The 19,443-nt window shown below is 40.3% G+C and overlaps 1 protein-coding gene across 4 annotated transcripts in view; it reads left to right on the top strand.

Moving 5' to 3' along the window:
• The first annotated feature begins 387 nt into the window (after positions 1 to 387).
• Positions 388 to 19,443, top strand: part of PJA2 (praja ring finger ubiquitin ligase 2) — a 74,149-nt gene continuing 55,093 nt past the window's right edge. For 2 of the 4 annotated variants that reach the window (XM_054518199.1, XM_036403784.2), the window contains exons 1-3: positions 388 to 493; positions 12,177 to 12,368; positions 17,345 to 18,353. In XM_054518199.1, coding sequence (XP_054374174.1) covers positions 12,179 to 12,368; positions 17,345 to 18,353 — 1,199 coding nt within the window. In that variant the 5' untranslated portion in view covers positions 388 to 493; positions 12,177 to 12,178. Of the gene's footprint in view, positions 494 to 4,620; positions 4,891 to 12,176; positions 12,369 to 17,344; positions 18,354 to 19,443 lie in introns of those variants that run through there. The other 2 variants (XM_036403783.1, XM_054518198.1) reach the window with 2 other exon arrangements.

Genomic DNA, 19,443 nt, shown 5'->3' with positions numbered 1-19,443 from the left:
GGAGCAGCTGCCTGGCGCTGGGCTGCTGCGGGGGTTGAAGCACGGCAAATCCTACAAGGCAGTGGTGAGAAGTGGCAGTGGTGAACAGCAGCCGAAGGCCCATCCGGGGCGCTCCGGGCACGGCGTCCCTCACTGCCGGCCCGGCCCGGCCCGGCCCAGTCCTCGCCGCGCCCCGCCCCGGGCCCCGCTCCTCATTCGAGATTGGTCGCTGCCCTCCACCCTGGCTTCTGATTGGGCGGCGCGGGCGCTGCTGGCGGCGGGATTGGCCGCGGCGGAGGCGGCGGGCGGGAGGTGGTGGCAGGAGTGGGCGGGGTGAGTGCGGCCCCAGCCCCGGCCCGGCTCCGCAGGGCGCCCATAAAAGGGGGCGGGCGGGGGCCGGGGGCACCGGGTCGGGCCGCTGGTGGTCCTGGTGACGGTCGTTTGTGCTGTGGAGCAGCCGCCTTGCTCCATCCCTCCGGGACGGGCCTGCGGCCGAGGGCGGGGGCCTCAGCCGGTGGGTCAGGAGGCACGGCGGGCGGGCCGTGGCGGCCCCGCGAGTGCCCGTCCGTGAGGGGCCGGGACCGTTTGTGGGCGCGGGGCAGCCAGCGGGGCGCGCAGCGGCAGAGCAAACATGAGCAGGTCTTCGGGGGCAAAGGGCTTGCAATTAGTTTCCTTTCTTTGTTGCTGGTTTGGTTTATTCTTGTTTGGTTGGGGGTTTTCTTGTGTTTTTTAGTTTTTCTCCCACACCACCGTGGCGGTGACTCAGTACCCTGGGGAAAGGGGAGGAGGTCCTGGCCTGGGGTCTGCGCTGTGCTATCCGAGCACCCGCGGGTGTGAGGAGAGCCACTGGCCAAGGGACATCGCTGACATCGCTCCAGCGAGGTTGTGAAACACTCACACTTCTCTCTTTGCTTGAGGAGAGGATGTCCGAGCCAGCAGAGCAACCCTCAAACGCAGGGTCAGAGGGAACGTGCTTTGGGCCCAGAATCCAGGGGGGATTTGTCAGTGCCTTTTCTTCCGCACGAGTGAAATTAATTAACCTGTAGTTACACTGCCCGGGATGGTTCTTGCACCTGTAGGAAAGCAGCACCTCCTGCTGCACCTTTGGAAGTTCTCTTGCATGCTCGTGGCAGTGTTGGCTATGGTGGAGCTGAGTGTTCTCAGGATGCCCTGACCTGCTCATGGGCTTTACTGGGTACTGCTGGTCAATTAACACTGAAATATTTGGGTGACACAGCATATGAATCTCCGTGGTGCACAAAAACTTAGGAAGTTTATTCTAAGTTTAGAAGCTGTGTACTTTAGGGGATGTGTTTGAAAGCTTAGAGACTGTGTTTAGGTCCTCTTTATGTACTGTAACATATTCACCACATTTTTTTTCAGTGTAGTTCTTGATCTGCATTTGTCTGTGCATATAGTTAAGCAGTTTAGAAGAATGACTTTTGATTGGATTTTTGCCACACTATCTAGAAAAAAATGTGTACTGTAGCAATGAAGAATGGTGTCAGACTGTTAGTGTTCTCTTTAATGCAGAAATGAAGAATACATACTTTATGGTTTGAAATTTCATTTGGGAGAAGTATGTTTATTTAAAATTGTGTAAGCAAATGTGCATAACAAAATAGGTTTTCTTGTAGCTGAGTCAGCGTCTCACAGAATTTATTTTTCTCTCACTCACTAAGAAAGGAAGAAGTCTGGAAAAAAGTTGTTCACAAAAATCTTTATTTTGAAGTTGCATTAAAATGCAGGATGAGAAAACTTCTGTGAAATAGGCCTGTTTTTAAAATTTCCTTTACTGGTAGAGTGAATGGCAGTGTAGTAAGGTGCAAGAGTTCCTGACAGATCAAAACCTCATCTAAGTAAGAAATACTCATGAATTGTTGCCTTGTTAAGATAACTGATCCTAGGAAGAGGTGTGCCTTTACAAAAGTAGTTTAGCATAGCAAGTGAAAAACACTGATGGGATGTACTGCATGACTTCCCCAAACACTGTAATGGGTATTTATTGCAAAAAGTTGATATGGCATTGTTACCATTTTTACACAGTAATCTCCTTGATGGCCCATAGTACTTGTTGAGCTGTGTTTGTTTTGATTCTTGGATTCTTAGGAAGGCTTGAATGAAACCAAAAGTATTACTGTGCTGTACAGCAGTAGGGCTGTTTTTGGGGCAGGCAGGTGGTTGCGGGATGAGTCACGTTTATTTGGCATCTTAGGTAATTGGAGGTGTGGATGTTGTTTGGAGATGTGACCATATAACTTACCATTCTCTCAAGGCTTGTCCTAATAGTATTTTGAATAGTATTTTGAAAAATAGGGAGAACAAATTGGTTTTAATTAATTTAATTCACTGATACAGTAATAAGCCCCCTGCATTTTAGTGGCTATGTGTATGAATCCAATAGAGCCTACTTCAGTTGCAGTGGTGCTTCAGCAATCCTGTATCTCTATGTTTAATAGTGTACGTTTATAGGTTCTAAAGGGCTACTTTGCATTTATTTCAGTTGGAAAATATGTTTAAAGACTTCAGTTACTACTGTGCAATAAACACTCAAGTTACAGAAACAGCTTCAAATGTGGAATAAGCAGATAAACCCTGACTACTAGAGAAGGACAATGAGCTCATCTCAGCCTTCTGTTCAGAACATCCATGGATAGGGGGCACTGTGATTGTCCCTAAAGGACACACTCACCTGAACCAGTGTCTGGAACTTCAGCTTCTGTGGTTTTGATAGCCTGGACTCAAACAAAACTCACCATGCAGTTTATTAAGGGAATGTCCTGAAGCTCTTGTAGTGGTGCTGTGCACATTTAATTGGGGGGCAGTTATTTGAGGTGTCAAGGTGCAAAATGCAGTAATTCTTACAAGAGCCTAAGTTGTCATACAGGCCACACCTGGCTGTCTGTTTATGTGGAGCAGGGCAATGACTTATTTATATGGGAAATTGAGGTAATTATTGATGAGCTCGTAGTAATGAGTGCAATACTGTGCTAGGATGACAGAGTGGATGGTCATGTAAATTACTAAATGCTCATGTGTTGTGATGGGGAAAAAATACTTATAAATTCTGCTGCTAATGGCATTAATCATTCTGAGTAGTTTTAAAACAGCTTTTCAAATTTGATTAATTTACAGTGTGATGTTTTTATACTAAATCCTTATCAACATTTCAGGTAACTAAATATGTGAGTGTGGAAGCAGAGAGAATTCCATGTGGCACATGTCTGTGTGTCCTTAAAAATTATTAAAACAGAATCTGAAAAGTTTGTGTTTCAGATTCTGAAGTCCCCTGTGATTTTTATGTATTGCTGTAACATCGTCAATATCTCTCTGCTAGAAGCAAAGCAGGGAAAAGAAAATTCAAGATCATAACAAATTTGAGATTTAAATTATGCCGTTAGTTGATACTGTAGAAAAGTGTAATACAGAGAAGTGATTTTGAGGATTGTGGATTATTTCTTAGGAGATTAGTGATAATTGGTTATACCAAAGTTTCCTATCATGTCAGCTTAGTGTCAGAATGTTCCAAAACATTCAAGAGAAGTTTCCCTAACCCAGGTGCTTTTAAACAGTAGCAAAATCTGCCTTTTGTTTTGGTGGTGCTATAGTCAACTTCATATGTTAAATAGATCTTTATTCATTATGTGTCTGGTGAATCAGATATTTATTGTTTGGAGCTTAAAAAAATTGTGGTGTAGGGTTCTGAGAGTACTGTCAGGATCCTGCAGCAGTATTTTTGAGGCCTAAAATTTGGCTCCTAGGTAATGGATCTGTAATATGCTTCCAGGATTGTAATAAAGTGCTTTAAGTGCAAAGTAGTGTCTTTTAAAAGGAGATGACAAAAAAAAAAAAGTACTTGTACCACACCAAGTAAACCCAGTGCAATTTCATACAGCATATTAATTGTGTAACCTTTCAAACATTTTTGAAAAGAAAAGAAGTGTAAAAGTAATAAAAATTGTGATTTATCTTCTGTGTGAAAACAAGCAAATAGTTATAGGTAGTCACGTTGTAGCACCAGTAGTTTGGAGGAAAAAAACCCCAGATTTTCCACTCCATCCAAAAGTAGGTATGTAGGACTGTGATTCCAGCCTGGGGGCAGAATAAATATCTGAAATTCTGGAGCTTTGGTTAGGGAAATGACTGTGGAGCTGGTAAGGACCTCAAACTTGTCAGGCATTCCTCTTTCCCAGCCCTTCCTCCCAGTGATTCTTCACCCGATGTTTGTTTGTTTGAATACTTTTCTTTGGGCTGTGTTTCTGATGGATATTTTTCAGCCTCCCCAGGCAATCTGTTTGAGGGATACAGTATCCTTACAGGTAGAAACATTTCCCTTGTGTCATTTCCATGTATTGTTTCTATGTGTCAGGGAAAAGAGTGATCTTTTTTGAAGCATGGTGTTTTAAAACTATATGCAGAGCATAAGATCTGATTTACATTGTTGGTCAGGATACAAGTGTTACTTTTCCTGTCCTGTAGTTTTCACTCTAATGCAGCTCTGTGTGTTGCTATTTGCCAAAACAGAGGGAAGCAATGATTTGACTTCTGTCTATTGTGGTCCTCTATAATCCTCCACTGTCCTTCTGCTTAGCTGAACATTGCCAGTTGCTCCCCCTTTAGTAATTCCCTCAGTTGTTTTATCCTACTTGACAATAATCTCTCATGCTTCTCTTTTTGAGAATGATTTTACTTCTTCACAGGTTTATTGGAATCACTTCAGATTCTGTTTCATGACACTTCAGGTGAACTCTCCTGTCTGTTGATTGGATCAGAGGCTTTTGTTACCCTTGAATCCAAGATAAAGAATTAAGTTTATGAAAGAAGAAGAGTTTGAAGTGCTGAGACCTCACTGTTCTTCAGGGAAAAAAAACCAACAAACAAAACAAAACACCTCTAAACTTTGAAAAAAAGGTTTAAAAGTTGCTTTTACTGCTTCTGATAATAAGGCTTGATTACATGTTTTAGGTTAATTTTGCATTAATAAAGACAGTTATAGAAGATTATAGCAATGTGAAAACACATCTTCTGGTCTTCTAGTCTGATGAATTATATCTCTCCATCATGTAAGAATTTCCAGGGCCTGCACTTCCACCTTGGGATTCTTTTGTCATTTCTAGTTGCTGTGTTTATCAGGAGGAAAGGAAGTGATTGTTCTGGTTTCTTAAAGTGTTTTGGGGTCATCTGCACTGACAAAATTAAAAGTGTATCTGTTCTGCTCAAAGTGTAGACAGCTCTTTTCATTTTGTTGATTATTCGCTTCTATTTGAAGTGTTTCACCTCCAGAGACATGCTTCCTCCTCTGGGAAGCTTATAATCAGAACTAAAATAAGAATATGAGATGTGAAAGTCAGAAGAGAGGAGAGATATGGAGGTGGGGGGTTAGTGTCTGAATTTCTGTATGTCTTCCAACAAGTAGTGGGTAAAAATCGCTACTTCTGCACCCTTAGTTTAGTACACCTACTTAAAATTACTTAAAAAAACTTGTGATATTGGGGAAGGAGGGAGATAAGAAAGCTTGCCTGATGATTAGCAGCACATAATAGTGTTCTGTATTAACAGAATAGATTGCTACAGGGACAACTGGAGAAGTTAGGCTTTTTATTCTCAAAGTTAAAATGCTAGCTTTCTGTGGGAGGATAGGGCTTGCTGTTACTTGGTTAGTACATGGCATACACATTGTCCTCATCTTTAAAAGCTTTTAGTACTGCAGTTGTTTAATCTTCCCTCTTGAGATTTAATGTGTAATTTCTGCTGAAGCTGTTAGGATAAAAGCTGTAAAACTGATTATTACAGTGGTAAGGCAAAGCTGTCAGTTTATCAGATCAAACAGAGGATTGAGGATTTTCATCAGGGGAGATGAAAACGATGCATTCAAACTATTTACAGTAATGTGTAAGAAAGTAAAGGCAACTGGGCTGAAGTCAGAGCAAGTCAGTATAAAAATCCTGGAAATAATGCAGGAGTTGTGTATAGCACTGAAGCAGATAGACCCTCAGAAAATGGTGTAAAATCAGTAATGGAATGGCTCAGTTGTGCCACCTCAGCTGTGCTAATGCAACAGCCTGCTGAGCTTCTTGAAAATGAAGACAGACTCTCAAAGAAAAAGATTTGTCAGAGCTGAGTAAGTTAATGCAGGCTGCTTTAGAGCCTGACAGCCAACCATTGCAGTGACACATGAAGCTGCATCAGAGCAAGCCACCCTAACTGGCTCCTTGGCTGAAGTCAGCAGATCGCAAACATCAGTCTAGGAGGATTCTGTGCTCTCATGTTGGTCAGAAGAGCCTAGATGAGAGGAGCTGTGCAGGATCTTCAGCTCTAGGAGGATGTTTAAGGACAGAAAGGAACTGCCTCAAGTTGGTTATTTGTAGCAACCTGCCTATTCAGACACCTCTGTATGGAAGGTGATGGCTGGGCTCCACTTGTTAAGGGAGTTCTGGACTTGAAGAATTTTTGTCTCTTTTGTGACAAAAATTTGTGACTTGTCCTGTGAATATATCCAATGCATTTCTTTTAGAGCAACCACTGATACTTTCATGTATACACTTAATTCGCTCTTGTTTGTATAGGGGCAGCACTTGCTCCATTTCAAGTCTGGCAAAATTTTTTCGTAATTTGGGTAGAGTCGTGAATTGTTTATGATGTTTATAGGAGGTCATTATTATGATTTGGAGTATACGGACAGTGTCCAAAATAGTAATCAACTTCTTTCTTTTAGCCTTCATGTTGACTAATGCTTTGGTAAATGCAGAAATTTAATTATTTGTAAAACTAATAGTAATATGTGTAATATTGATAGACTGTCATAATTCAGAACTTCAGTTTTGCATTTATGGCACAAATTGCATGCAAAACTGCAGGCTTTTAGGGAAATGCAAAACAGAAACCATTTAGTGTTTAAATGGGAGGAAGCTGCTCTTTATTTGCTGGTGATCATTTGCCTCTTTTGGGAAGAGTCTCAGATCAGTATCAGAATATTTTGATATGATCATGGTTTTTGGAGGTCTATTTTTTTAAAAATGTAATGTGAGAGGTAAAAAAACACAACTAAACAATATTCTAATTTAAAAATAAATCTGTAGTGGACCAGCGTGACAACTTAGAGAATTTGGGCTACAGGCTACTTGCAGCCTCAGACAGAGAGAGGGAACTAGATTGAGTAAAAAAATTGACTTAGTGGAATCTGTAGCTCAAAGGAGAGTTCAAAATGACCTGTTAGGCTGATGAAAAGACAATGCCTGGAAAGTATGTCCCTGAAGCATATTCCATTTGTCAGTGTACTTGTAGCTGATACTGCTTATGAAGATAATTGCTGCTGTGCTCTCAAATATCATAGTGAGGAGACTTAAGTCATTTCTAAATCAGAGAGTTTGAGGAAGGAAGGTAGAATGGATTGGATCCATAAGAAAAATATTTGATTTTTGCCTATCATCCAGTGTACAGTTTTAAGCTGTGATAGAGCTAAATTTCTACACGAGAGTTTGCATGGGATAATGTTCTGTTTGACTGAAAACAGTGTTGAAAACATAGGGATGTTTCTGTAATTGCTAGCTAAGCCCTTTTCTGCTTCTTACTCCACCTTTGAGAAGGTTGGGGGTGCACAAGGAGCTGGAGGGGACACAGCCAGGACAGTTGACCCCAACTGACCAGAGGCTTATTCGAGACCATGTGGCATCACGCTCAGCTGGTTGGGGACGAAGGTTGGCCAGGCTGCTGTGACTTCGTAACTGTCTGAGCATTGTTGGGTTGCTGGTGAGCAACTAGGGGTTATTTGTGTTATCCATTTTTCCTTGCTTTTATGTCTTTGTCTTCTTATTTATTGTTTCCCTAAAAACCCTCAAATTCCAAAACACTCTTTATCACAGCCCATGGGTTTTTTCACTTTTACCCTTCTTAGTCTCTCTCCAAATTGACTGGGTTGGAGAGTGAGTGACCACCTGTGTGGTGCTTAGCTGCCTACCGGGGTTAGACTCTGGTATATGGTTTTCTGAGGCTGAGATTAATACCAGACCGCAAAAGTAAATTTTAACTGAATATTCTTTGCTTTGAGTATTAATCTGCTAGTGTATGTAGTCTGAAGCTTGTAAGCATTGTAAAAAAAATTAAATAATTTCAGTGTTAATCTGCCCATAGAGGCAAGAGAAGGAAATTGTGACAGTAGTATGTTGTTTCACTTATTTAAATTGAAATATTCCTCTTATTTTTGGGATTATTGTGTGCCTTCGTTCTGTTAACTGAAATGAAGTAATCTGTTTGCAGTCCTGAGCAGTGGTGCTTAGCAAACTGAAAATTCTCCATTCTAATTATTTTCTTTTTTAAATTCATCTGCACTTATAAGCTTTCAATACCTGCAGGGAAGAAAGAGATGTAGAATACTGGTTCCATGTAAAAAATTTGGATAATGCAGTTTAAAAGAATTTGAATACTTTTCCTGCAATATTTATTTGTGCTGATCAGAGCTATGATTTCGTTATGATTCAGAAATAGTCAATTATGGGGGAGGGTGTGAAGAATATGAGTTGATTTTCAGTTTTGCCCATTTGACAGCCAAATAAATTCATACACTTCTGGGAATAAATGCAGATGTATTTTTTTTAAGATGATAACCTAGAAAACAGTAATCGTGTCAGTATAAAATGCATTCCCTTTTAAAACTTTGAATGTGAAATCCTGTTGTTGCCTTGTAGGAGAAAATATTTTCTGTAATTCATGGATATAAAAGAAAAAAGAGCAATTGTGGAGGATAAAGGATTTATTTTTATTTCCATGTCAAGTGTTGAGATTGGGTCCAGAATGTGCATGCAAGTTTTTTTACAAATCTGGAGGAAAATCTAGGAAAATCTGAAGAACATTTTAAAAAATTATTTGTTAAAAGATTGCAAATATACTTCTTAGAAGTATTTGAGACTAACTTCACATTTCTTAAAAGAAAAAAAAAAGGGCTAGTTAAATACTTCCTGCAGCAGGAGAAACTTGGAACTGTTTCCTTCCAACTTCTTGCCCAATCCCCTCTGGGCCCCTCAGTCACATTCTGCCAAGCTTTTTCCTTCTGTGTAATAGGCCTACTGTAAGAAGTCCCTCTCCAGCTCTCTTGTAGCCCCACTTTACGTACTGGAAGGTTGCTATAAGGTCTTCCTGGAGCCTTTTCCAGGCAGAACAGCCCCAGCTCTCTCAGCCTGTCTTCATAGGAGGGGTGCTCTAGCCTCAGATCACCTTCATGGCCCTCAGTCATGCACTCCTTGACCCAAGAGAGCTGCTGCTCTTGTCACTAGTGCACAGGATGTGATGGAGTTGAGAAGATAGAAGGGAATACAAGGTAATGGTGAGGAAAGTAAAGGGAGGTGACCAAGTTTCAGTGGGTGAAGACAGGATCCTGCCAGCATCCATCTGAGCAGGAAATTCCAGTCCTACATGTAGCTCTGTAAATCAGTTTGAGATTTTTTTTTTATGTAGTATTGTGGTCAAGAACATGGATGATTTCTGTAACTTAAATTACAGTGCTACATTGTGAACACTTGAAGGCATGCATCTACTCTAATCTTGAACACTTCAACGCACTATCTGGAAAAAGGGGGATTTTTTTTCCTTTTTTAAATTCTGTGGAAGAGGACAAGTAGGTTAGGATTTGGTCTAGATTTGGAGGCTTTCTGTGCTACACACTATAATTTGCTGTCTCTAGAGAGTGGTGTCCTTAGTGCAGTGTTGGTAGAAGTAGAGGAAGCACACCACTCTGTCAGTGATTAAGGCAGTGCCTGTTAAAGGCTGGACCTACGTGTTTGTGAACTGTGCATTTTATGAGACAATCACTCCCATTTTTTTTAATCAGTGCTGGTAATCCAAAATGCTTTCCTGTTCATGATCCTTTTGAGGAATTCAGGTGACTCTAATAATGTTCTGGAAGTATGGAGATGTGTATGTGACCATCTTCAGCCAGAGACGTGAATAATTATCTCGTTTGCCCTATACCTTTGTTATTTATTCACTGTTGCGTTGCTTCTCTAAGACTGGTCAGTTTTGCAGATACATCAGGGACTATTGGATGTGCTTTGAACAGGTCTAATGAACAGACCTTCTGAAGCAGTACCCACTCCTTAGGTTGAGCTAGTCTGGAAGAAATACCTGAGAGAGGATAATGTGTTTCACAGCTTCATTGTGTGAAGGGTTTCTTGTAAATTCGTCTCTGCATTCATGTGGCTAAATGCTGCTGATTTTAAGCATGTAGGTAAATAAGTTCATGCCTCCATCTCTTATTTTTAGATATTTTGTATTTGGGTGGAAGTTAGCCTCTCCTAAAAACCAAATGTGACAACCATACCTCCAGTAAGTGGTGAAAACTTTCACTGTCTTTACCCGGTAAGTCTTTCCCAGGACAGAAGAATAATAACTGCCTGCTCTATCTTCTAGAGACAGCTGAATACATGATGAGAGACTCTGTATGCGAGAGCATTTTTTGGAACAAAAAATGTAGTGCATTAAATTTTAATTTTGTCAACATCAGTTTTTTAAAAATGAAACATTTGCATTCAGAGAGCTTGACTCTGTTGAGTGGACATTTGTTTTTGAACAATACTGATGTTTTAGAGAACAAAATGAAATTAAGAGTGATGCAATTTTGTTGTATTTTTACCTTGTTTGTTTCAAACACTTGTTTGAGAACAGATTTCTGCATTGCTACTCTGATTTGCTAATTTAACTATTGGATTTTAGTGTGCAGATTTGGATGTGGCTGCTAATTGTCAGCTCCTTCTGGCAGTCTGCTGACCAACCATGTTGTAATGAAGGGAAATTTCAGAATTGTCAGAGCTTGGTTGAAAATAAATAACTTGCTGGTTGACTTAATAAAAATATTAACTACTGGCTGACTAGATAGGAAAATGAATTGTCAGTCCTGTTATTTCTTGCATTAGTTGCCAGGATTTTTGTTTTGCAAAGATGCCAGAGTTTTCACCTTTCTAAAGATTGCAAGAATTGTATAGTTAATAACAAAACAAACATTTTAGGTTCTGGTTTTTAATGTAGGATGGGCAGGTCTGGACAAATACTCAAAAATATTTCCAGGGAAAATGATGTGTAATCAAACTACATAGAGCTTCATAGATGAATAAGTAAAAAAAGGCCTCAGATACTTGCTAGTTTTTTTTCTTCCAAGGTTCAATCTCTTTCATATGTCTCTGCCCATAGACACTCTTTGTAAGTGTAATGGAGAGATTAGTTGCACAGCCAGGAAATAAAAAATCTTTCATATTTTTCTGAAGTTTATAATACTCTATATTAATGGTTGCAAGCTTTATCTTCCTTGTCTTTAATGTTAACTGTTAAATTTGGTGAGTTTCAAGAACAGAAACTTTTTAATTCCATATCTACTAAAGATTAAAAGTGACTTAGAGGGGCACAAAGAAGTCACTGTATAACTGAAATAGTGAACTTCTAATTGCATTTGTACAAGCAACAGCTTTTGGGCATGAACCCTTGTGTTAGATTATTAATCCTGAGAATACTGCTGTATTAAAATCTCTCTTTATTACAATATTGGCAGCCTTTTACCACCATTTCTCAAGTTCCTTTTTACTCCTTATCCTGTATTTCCTTGGTAAAAGCTGTAAGCTTCATTATCATGAAAAACTGCTGCAAGAAGAAGCAGTGTGTGGGCAATTGGGCAATGCTTTGTATGGCCATGCCTGAACATACTACCTCTAGCAGTAAGAATAAAGCCTTTTCCCTCACTTTCATGTTAGGTGTGATTTGATTAATTATACTTTTCCAGTCACAAAGATAAGCTAGCTAGAGCTGCTTGAATTGTGCTGTATTACCTGAAGGATTTTTCATTGTAGTGCTTGCAAATCTTTTCTGCAAGCTGATTTGTGTTGCGTCAGATTTATGAACAGGCTGGAAAAAAAAAAAGCTGGGACATCTGGGATTGATTTTTAAAAAACCAAATTATTAAGTCTCTGTTATGTACTAAAAACATGTTAAGATGGGGGTACAATCAGTGTTTGTCAATATTATTCAGTGTAGATGAAAACTCAGTTACATGCTTTCATAACATATCGACCCAGAGCACTCTATGTTCTTAATAATCATATTGTAAAATTCCTTGATAAAAACGTCTATCAAACTTCTAGGGGAGAGAGAAACTGCAAAGACAAATTGTTGTTTAACAAATATCTCTGTCTTTTTCTTTCCTCCATAATCTTGTGTAGCAATGGGCCAAGGACTTGGTAAAACTGCCTGGCTCAAACCTGCAGGAGCATATCAGACTTTTACAAGTGGAAGAAGACATTCCTTTGTTGGGTTTAGACCATTTTTGAATAATCAAGACATAGATGGACATCAACAGAATGATGACTGCAAACAATTAGAATTGGAAGATGTTCAGAAAGAGAATTCTTTATGTATGTACATATCTTTGTGTATGTGCCATTTTATTGCAAACTGGGATGCTTGGGGCTGGAGGAGAAAGGCACAATGAGAGCCATATAAGAGGCTCATGTTATTGAGCCACTTAAATAACATGAAAAGTACATTTCTTGTGTCTTTAATTTGCTTTTATACTAAATTTCATTCTATAAAATATAAGTAATCTAATAAATCTGTATTAGGCTATGTAGTTTTGCTTGAAGAACATTCATAATGAGTTAATGCATTCTAATAAACTAGAAAACAGTAGCATTGTTTAGTTCAAATTATTTTCTCTCCAAATTAAAATTCACATTTGGAAGAAAATGCCGATTCTAACCTTCTGTTTAGAATGAGGCTGTGAAATATTTGATGCATCATGAACCAGGTTGTTCTCTTTGTCAACCATAGTGAAAATTGGTTTAAGCCCCTAAAACATCTTTAAAAGTTCCTTTTATTTTTGTGTATACCAGTTAGACCACTTTCCTTTCTTGTTTAATGCATATTGGATGTTATTATTTACCAAAATGCCTTCTGTGACATTAGCATCTGAATAATAATTTAATAGAGGAATACAGAATCCCTTATTGGATTAGAAATATGGTCCCATTTCTTTGTCTGAGGTTTTCAGCTTAAAAAACCTTATTTGATATAGCCTTAGATCTTTGAAAGTGCCTGGAGGGAAAGGACTTGGAGGTACTTCTCAACACTGTCTGAGTATGAGCCATCAGTGTGCCCAGGTGGGCAAGGATGCCTGGCCTGTGTCAGCAATAGTGTGGCACCAGGGCAGTGGCAATCCCCCTGTGCTGGGCACTGGTTTGGTTACAGCTCAAGTGATGTGTCCAGTTCTGGACCCCTCAGTGCAGGAAGGACATTGAGGGGCTGGAATGTGTCCAGAGAAGGGCAGCAGGGCTGGGGAAGGGTCTGGAGTACAAGTCAAATGAAGAGCAGCTGAGGGAGCTGGGGGTGTTCAGCCTGAAGAAAAGGAGGTTTGAGGGACCTTCCTGCTCTGTACAATTGCCTGAGTGGAGGCTGGAGTGAGTCAGGTGTGGTTCTTTCTGCCCAATAACAAGTGATGGAACAAGAAAAAAGGGCTTCAGATTGCACCAGAGGAGGTTTAATTGGCTTTTAGGGAAAATATGTTCACCAGAGGGTTTGCCAGTCATTGAAAGAGGCTGCCCAGAAAAGTGGCAGTTGTCAGTTCCTCGTAGTCCATAAAAGGTGTGCATACATAGTCTTGGCAGTGTTAGATTTAAGGTTGCACTTGATACATTAGTGGTCTTTTCCAGCATAAGTGATTCTATTGCTCTACAAGGTAACTTTTTTCATCCTCCTTCCCTTTAGACTATTTTGAAACTGCTTTCTTATTCTAATTTTTTTTCTTTTTAAATGATAATGGTATAGTGCTGTTTTAGCGTTGTATGCAAGGGTGGTTTTAATTTGTTGTAATTGAAGTGTGTTTACTGTTGTCCTTGCTTCATACATTTTTTTATACTTTCATCTAGTTAAAGGTCTATTTCCTGTAAGGCAGTGTTGAGTCTGGAGTGGCATCTCTATATAATGCTACCACATTTCTTTTTTCAGTTACACAGAGATGCATGCAGTTATTTTATGGGTCATTAGAAATTCCCTGTTCCCAATACAGTTGCTTTGTATGTAAAGTAGTTTAATAACAAAATGCCTTTCCTTTACATGTGTTTGTGTGTATATTGCAACTCTTCAAATTTATCTTACAGAACCATTTTGGATTGATTTACTTTCTTTGTCTCCACTAGGCTACATTTTTCCCCATCTGTTGTTATATTTGGGTGGATAGGTATTACCTAAAATGCTGCATATTTTCTGAATATGCAGCATAGCATATTTCACAAGCATCATTGAGTCCAATTCCTGGCTATAGGACATCCCCAAGAATCACTCTGTGGGGCCTGAGAGCATTGTCCAAACACTTCTTGCACTTGGTTAGGCTGGTGCTGTGACCACTGCCCTGGGGAGTCTGTTCCAGTGCCCAAACACCCTTTGGGGCAAGAACCTTTACCTGATACTGAGACTAAACCTGCTCTGACGCAAGATCAGGACATTCCCTTGGGTCCTGTTACTGTACCCCAGAGAAGAGATCAGGGTCTGCCCCTCCTCTTCCTCTCTGGGGTTCTTGCAGACCCCCGTGAGATCTTCTCTCAGTTTCCTCTTCTCCAAGATGAGCAGACCAAGTGACCTCAGCTGCTCCTTGTGTGTCTTCCCCCTATTGGTTCCTCATCAATCTTCTTGGCCCTCCTTTAGACATTGTCTAATATCTTTACATCTTACATTGTGGTACCCAAAACTGCCCCCCCCACCTTACATGAGGCTGCCCCAGAGCAGAGTGGGACAATCCCCTCCCTTGCCCAGCTGGTGATGCTGGGCCTGATGCCCCCAGGACAGGACTGACCCTCCTGGCTGCCAGGGCACTGCTTACACATGTTGAACTTGCCATTGACCAGGATCTCCTGTGCTGCTCTCCAGCATCCCAATTTAGTGTCATCAGCAAACTTACTTAATGTACCTTGAGTCCTGTGTCTTAGTTTTTTATGAAGATCTGAAGAGCACAAGGATGAGGATGGAGCCCTGTGGAATTCCACTAGTTACAGGTCACCAGTGTGGTTTCACTCCATTCACTGTCACCTTTTGTGCCTGACCCATGAGCCAGTTACTCACCCATCACATGATGTGTTTATGCATCTGTGTGCTGGGTGTTTTGTCCAGAAGGATGCTATGTGAGGCAGCATCAAAAGCTTTGCTAAAATCCATAAAGATTACATGAACTGGTTCCCTTGTCCAATAGGTGGGATACCTTGTCATGAAAGGAAATTAGGTTTGACAGGCAGGATTTTGCCTTTATGAAGCTGTGGTGACTGTGACCAGTGGCTGCATTTCCTTCAGGTTTTTCACTACACCAGAATAGTCATCTCTGTGATTTTTATCAGTCACTGAAGTGGACTGACAGGCCTGCCTTTCCAGGGTCATCCTTGCCCTCCTTGAAAACCGGGACAGCATTATTATGGTCCAGTTAGCTGGGACCTCTGCAGTTTCCCAGAATTGTTCAAAAATCATTGTGAGAGGCCTTGCTGTGACTAGTTGACTACCTTCAGATGAATCCCATCAGGCCTTATAAACTTACAGAGATTCAGCAGGAGCAGCAGATCCCATACAAGTTCAGGATTGACTGAGTTGATCATTCTCCAGATCAGGTACTGGGGCCTCCTTGGTCATCCTGTCTTCATCAGTCTTGAAGATGGGCAACGAAATCATTTAACAATTCTGCCTTGTCTCTGTCCTTGTCTGTGAGGTGACCATCCTCATCCTGTAATGGGCTTATGTTATTCCTGCACTGCCTTTGCTACTGGCATACTTAATAAAACTCTTTTTATTGTCCCCTGTGTTTCTGGCCTGCATCAACCCCAACTGAGCTTTGGACACATTAATTTTCTCCCTAGAGTGGCAGCAGCATCTCTGTATTCCTCCCATGTCACCTGGCTTTTGCTTCCACTGGCCATACACCTTCTTTTCTTGCTTTAGCTCCAAAAGAAGATCCCTGATCATCCAAGCCAGCCTTCTGCCTCACTTGCTTGACTTCCAGCATTTTTGGAATCACATGTTCCTGTGCCCTTGGGACATGGTCCTTAGAAAGTGACCAGCACTGACCTCAGCACCTTCCAAAGCATTTTCCCAGAATCTCACTAACTAGTTCTCTGAGCAGCCTGAAGTCTGCTCTCATGTCCAGAGTTGAAGTTTTTACTTTTTCTTCTGTCAGCAGAGACTTGGAACTCTATGACATCATGTTCACTGTGGCCAAGACTGTCAACAGTCTCTACTTGGGTCATGAGACCCTCTGTTATCAAGCAATAAATCAAGGAGGGTACCTCTCCTAGTTGCACACTCCCCTTTAATGCCTGCACCATGAAGTTACCATCGAGGTGCTTTAGGAACCTAAGAAACTGTTGAAGATGGGTAGGAGGAGATATTATTTATAATATTAAATATATGACTGGATTTGATCCTTGGTAACTCAATATATGTGACTCTGCTTGAGCAAGAGGAATGGAGTAGATGATCTCTAGAGGGGCCTGCCTACCAGCCTTGGCTCATAGCAATTTTGTGGAGGAGCTTCAAGATTCTAATTAGATACAGTATTATTTCCTAGAAGCCAGACTCCTAGTGCTGAGGGGCATAGCTCTCATAAGATTCCAGTGCCAGGAATTCACCAACCAAGTAATGGAACCTCATCTAATGATTTAGATGAGATTTTGGACAAAAAAGTCTGGACTATTGCCTTGGTTAGGAGTTCAAAAATTACTTGAAAAGTATTGATTTTGTAGTAGCAGTAGTATAGATGTTTTTACCTTCTTTAACTCTTGCTGCTAGGTTTGATGTTTATTGTCCCTTTATGCAAGAGTTGTTCAAGTGTAATATAACTAAAATGCATTTGTTATGAAGCAGCTATTACCTGTAATACCACATTCAACCCTGCTATTTTCTTCTTAAGAGGAGTTGCACTCAAAGGTGCAGGTAAAAATTACAGTTCTTTTAGTATGTAATTTATAGTAGCAATAAGTGACTTTATCTGAGTGTGGCAGAAGGCACAATTTAGCCGGTTAATGAATGGATATTCCAGTATGGAGAGAAAGGTTCATTCAGTTTGCCTGTTATCTTATATATAAACAATGTAAAAATTCTGCTTGTGTATGTGTTCCTTTAATACTTTTTTCCCTATCACATCTGTAGCTGGAATTGTATAATTTAGATCTATTTCTATAGGCTTAGTTTGTATAAATGAGAAGGTAAATATATTACTGAAGAATGACTGCATCTCTGATAAATGTTTCTATCACTTTGTACGACAGTCCTAGTAACTTATCCCTTCTTTTTAAATGAGCAGTTGTAGACAAGAATATTTCTGTTGGATTTGATTATTCCAGTGCATTCTTTCTTACAGCTTTCTCTGAAGATTCTAGTCCATTAGTTCAAGTTTCTGAGCCTTTGTCAAAAGATGCTGGCACTAGAGAACCTGTTAGCCAAAGTGCATCAAGCCAAACATCACCATTTTCTGTATTCTGTTATGGCCTAGAAGGCAACCAAACCTCACGGGACCTGATGAATCCTAATGAAAAATCTGAGGACGTTGCAGAACACATGCCTGGAGGGCATAATGATTTGAACGGTAAAAATGGAATTGCTTTTGTAAACATTGACTCTTATGAGCCAGATAGCAGTGATGGAGAAGAAGAGGATGCTCTAGACAAATATTCTTGGATAAGAGAAGCAGCAGGTCTAATTCAGGGAAGACTAGATAACATACTTTCTCAGTGTGAAAAAGACATGGAGTCTATTAATGACTTACAGTCCCGACTCTCTGCTTTCAACCACAGTGTTTATAAAGAAAGTTGCGAAGAAGCACGACCGTCTTTGGCATGTCCAAGCAATAGGAGACCTAAATCCACTGAAGATGAAGCTACACCAAAAATTAGCCTGGGTGATGACAGTTATGAAACACAGCAGATAAAACATATAGTGGATGTAGGAATTGGAACCCCTGTACCAGTTGCTGATGTATTAAACATCTGTGATGGAGAGTCTGACCAAGAAAATTCATCTGAACTAGTAGTGAGACCTAAAATTAGAAAACAAAATACTGCTAAACAACTGGAGAGAGAAAAACATCTCCCTAGTGATGATGAAGAGGAAAATGATTCCTGGAGGAGAATTGGAACTGCTGATGTCCAGCAGTGCGATCCTGAGTGTCCCTTGAGAGATGGCAAAGATGAGATGAGTTCTGGTATGTTCTTTCTCTCAAGAATGCGCAGTCATCAAAAGAACATAGAAATAGACTTAAGAAGAAATGCACTAGCTCGAGTACAAAACAATGTTCTAAGTGACAGTGCTTTTTGGAATGAGTTTGAAGACCACAACACACATTACTTAATGTCCCACAAAGATGAAGACAGGTAAAAGTTTTATTTTTCTATCTGTTTTAGTATTGAATCTTTTGTGTAAATAGTGTGTGAAACTGAACAATATGTTAGCAAATGAGACATAAAAACTTAAGGCATTTCAGAATATGATCAGATAACAAGATGCCAACTTTTCCTTTCAGTTATCCCTCACTCTTCTGGTAATGTAAAAAGCCTTTCCTTATGTCTGCAGTCAGAGCATCTTATCACTGAGGAATATTGTTTATTTTTATTTCATTTTTACTGAGCAGATGGAGGGTAAAGACTGAAAGCCTTGTTCAGCTTTGAAAATTTCTTTCTAGGCTTACTCTTCAGAATTAGTTTTTTTGCTTCCAAATCTCAGTATTCTACATGGCAGCCTATTTATGTTATTGTCTCTATTGAAAGAAATTGTTCTTCCTTGTAATATCTGAAGAATAACTTGATAGGGTTTTTTAAACCCATTTTAATGGAAATTCTTCAGACTACTAGGTGTTTCCAAAGTAACTATTAATTATGACAGTTTTAGATTTACAAATTGCTCCAACCTTGACATGAGAAGCAGTGTTCAGGTTTCTCCTGCTTTGAGCTCTTCAGGTGTCCTGGTTTAAGGCATATTTTCAAGGAAACTCCAAAAGCAGTCCCTCTAGAAAGCAGATCCAAGTGGCCCTGCCCCCAACTGATTCGGGAAAATATTTCCTTGGAGAAAAGTGGAAAAAACTGTTTATTTAACAAGAAAAGTATTCACAAGAATAAAAAAAGAAAAAATATTAAAATTCAGAGAGTCCTTGTTGTGGAGTGTAAGTTGGCTCCCCCAGTCTCTTAGTCCCTCCAGCACTGGAATGCAGCATCCCGGGCTCCGACAGGTGTGTGAGCTCCTGGTGTTTTTCTGGGTTTTCAGTCCAGAGCAGGCTTGAACAGTTCCAAGAAAAAGAAAAACCACAATCCAGGGAACTTCTCTGCCTTAGCTAGCTAAAAACTGACTAAAAGCAAAGGAGAGCTCTGTCCCGCTGTCTGTCTATGCCACAGAGAACACAGTCCAGGAGCAGGAATGTGGAGGAGTGAGTGCAGTGTCTGAAAACAAACTGCGTGCTTCTTCTTCACC

The sequence above is a fragment of the Molothrus ater genome (genome assembly GCF_012460135.2).
Source record: "Molothrus ater isolate BHLD 08-10-18 breed brown headed cowbird chromosome Z unlocalized genomic scaffold, BPBGC_Mater_1.1 matZ_random_MA35, whole genome shotgun sequence".
Taxonomy (NCBI): Eukaryota; Metazoa; Chordata; class Aves; order Passeriformes; family Icteridae; genus Molothrus; species Molothrus ater.
The sequence above is the reverse complement of the archived record's forward strand: the minus strand, read 5'-3'. Positions and strand labels throughout refer to the sequence as shown.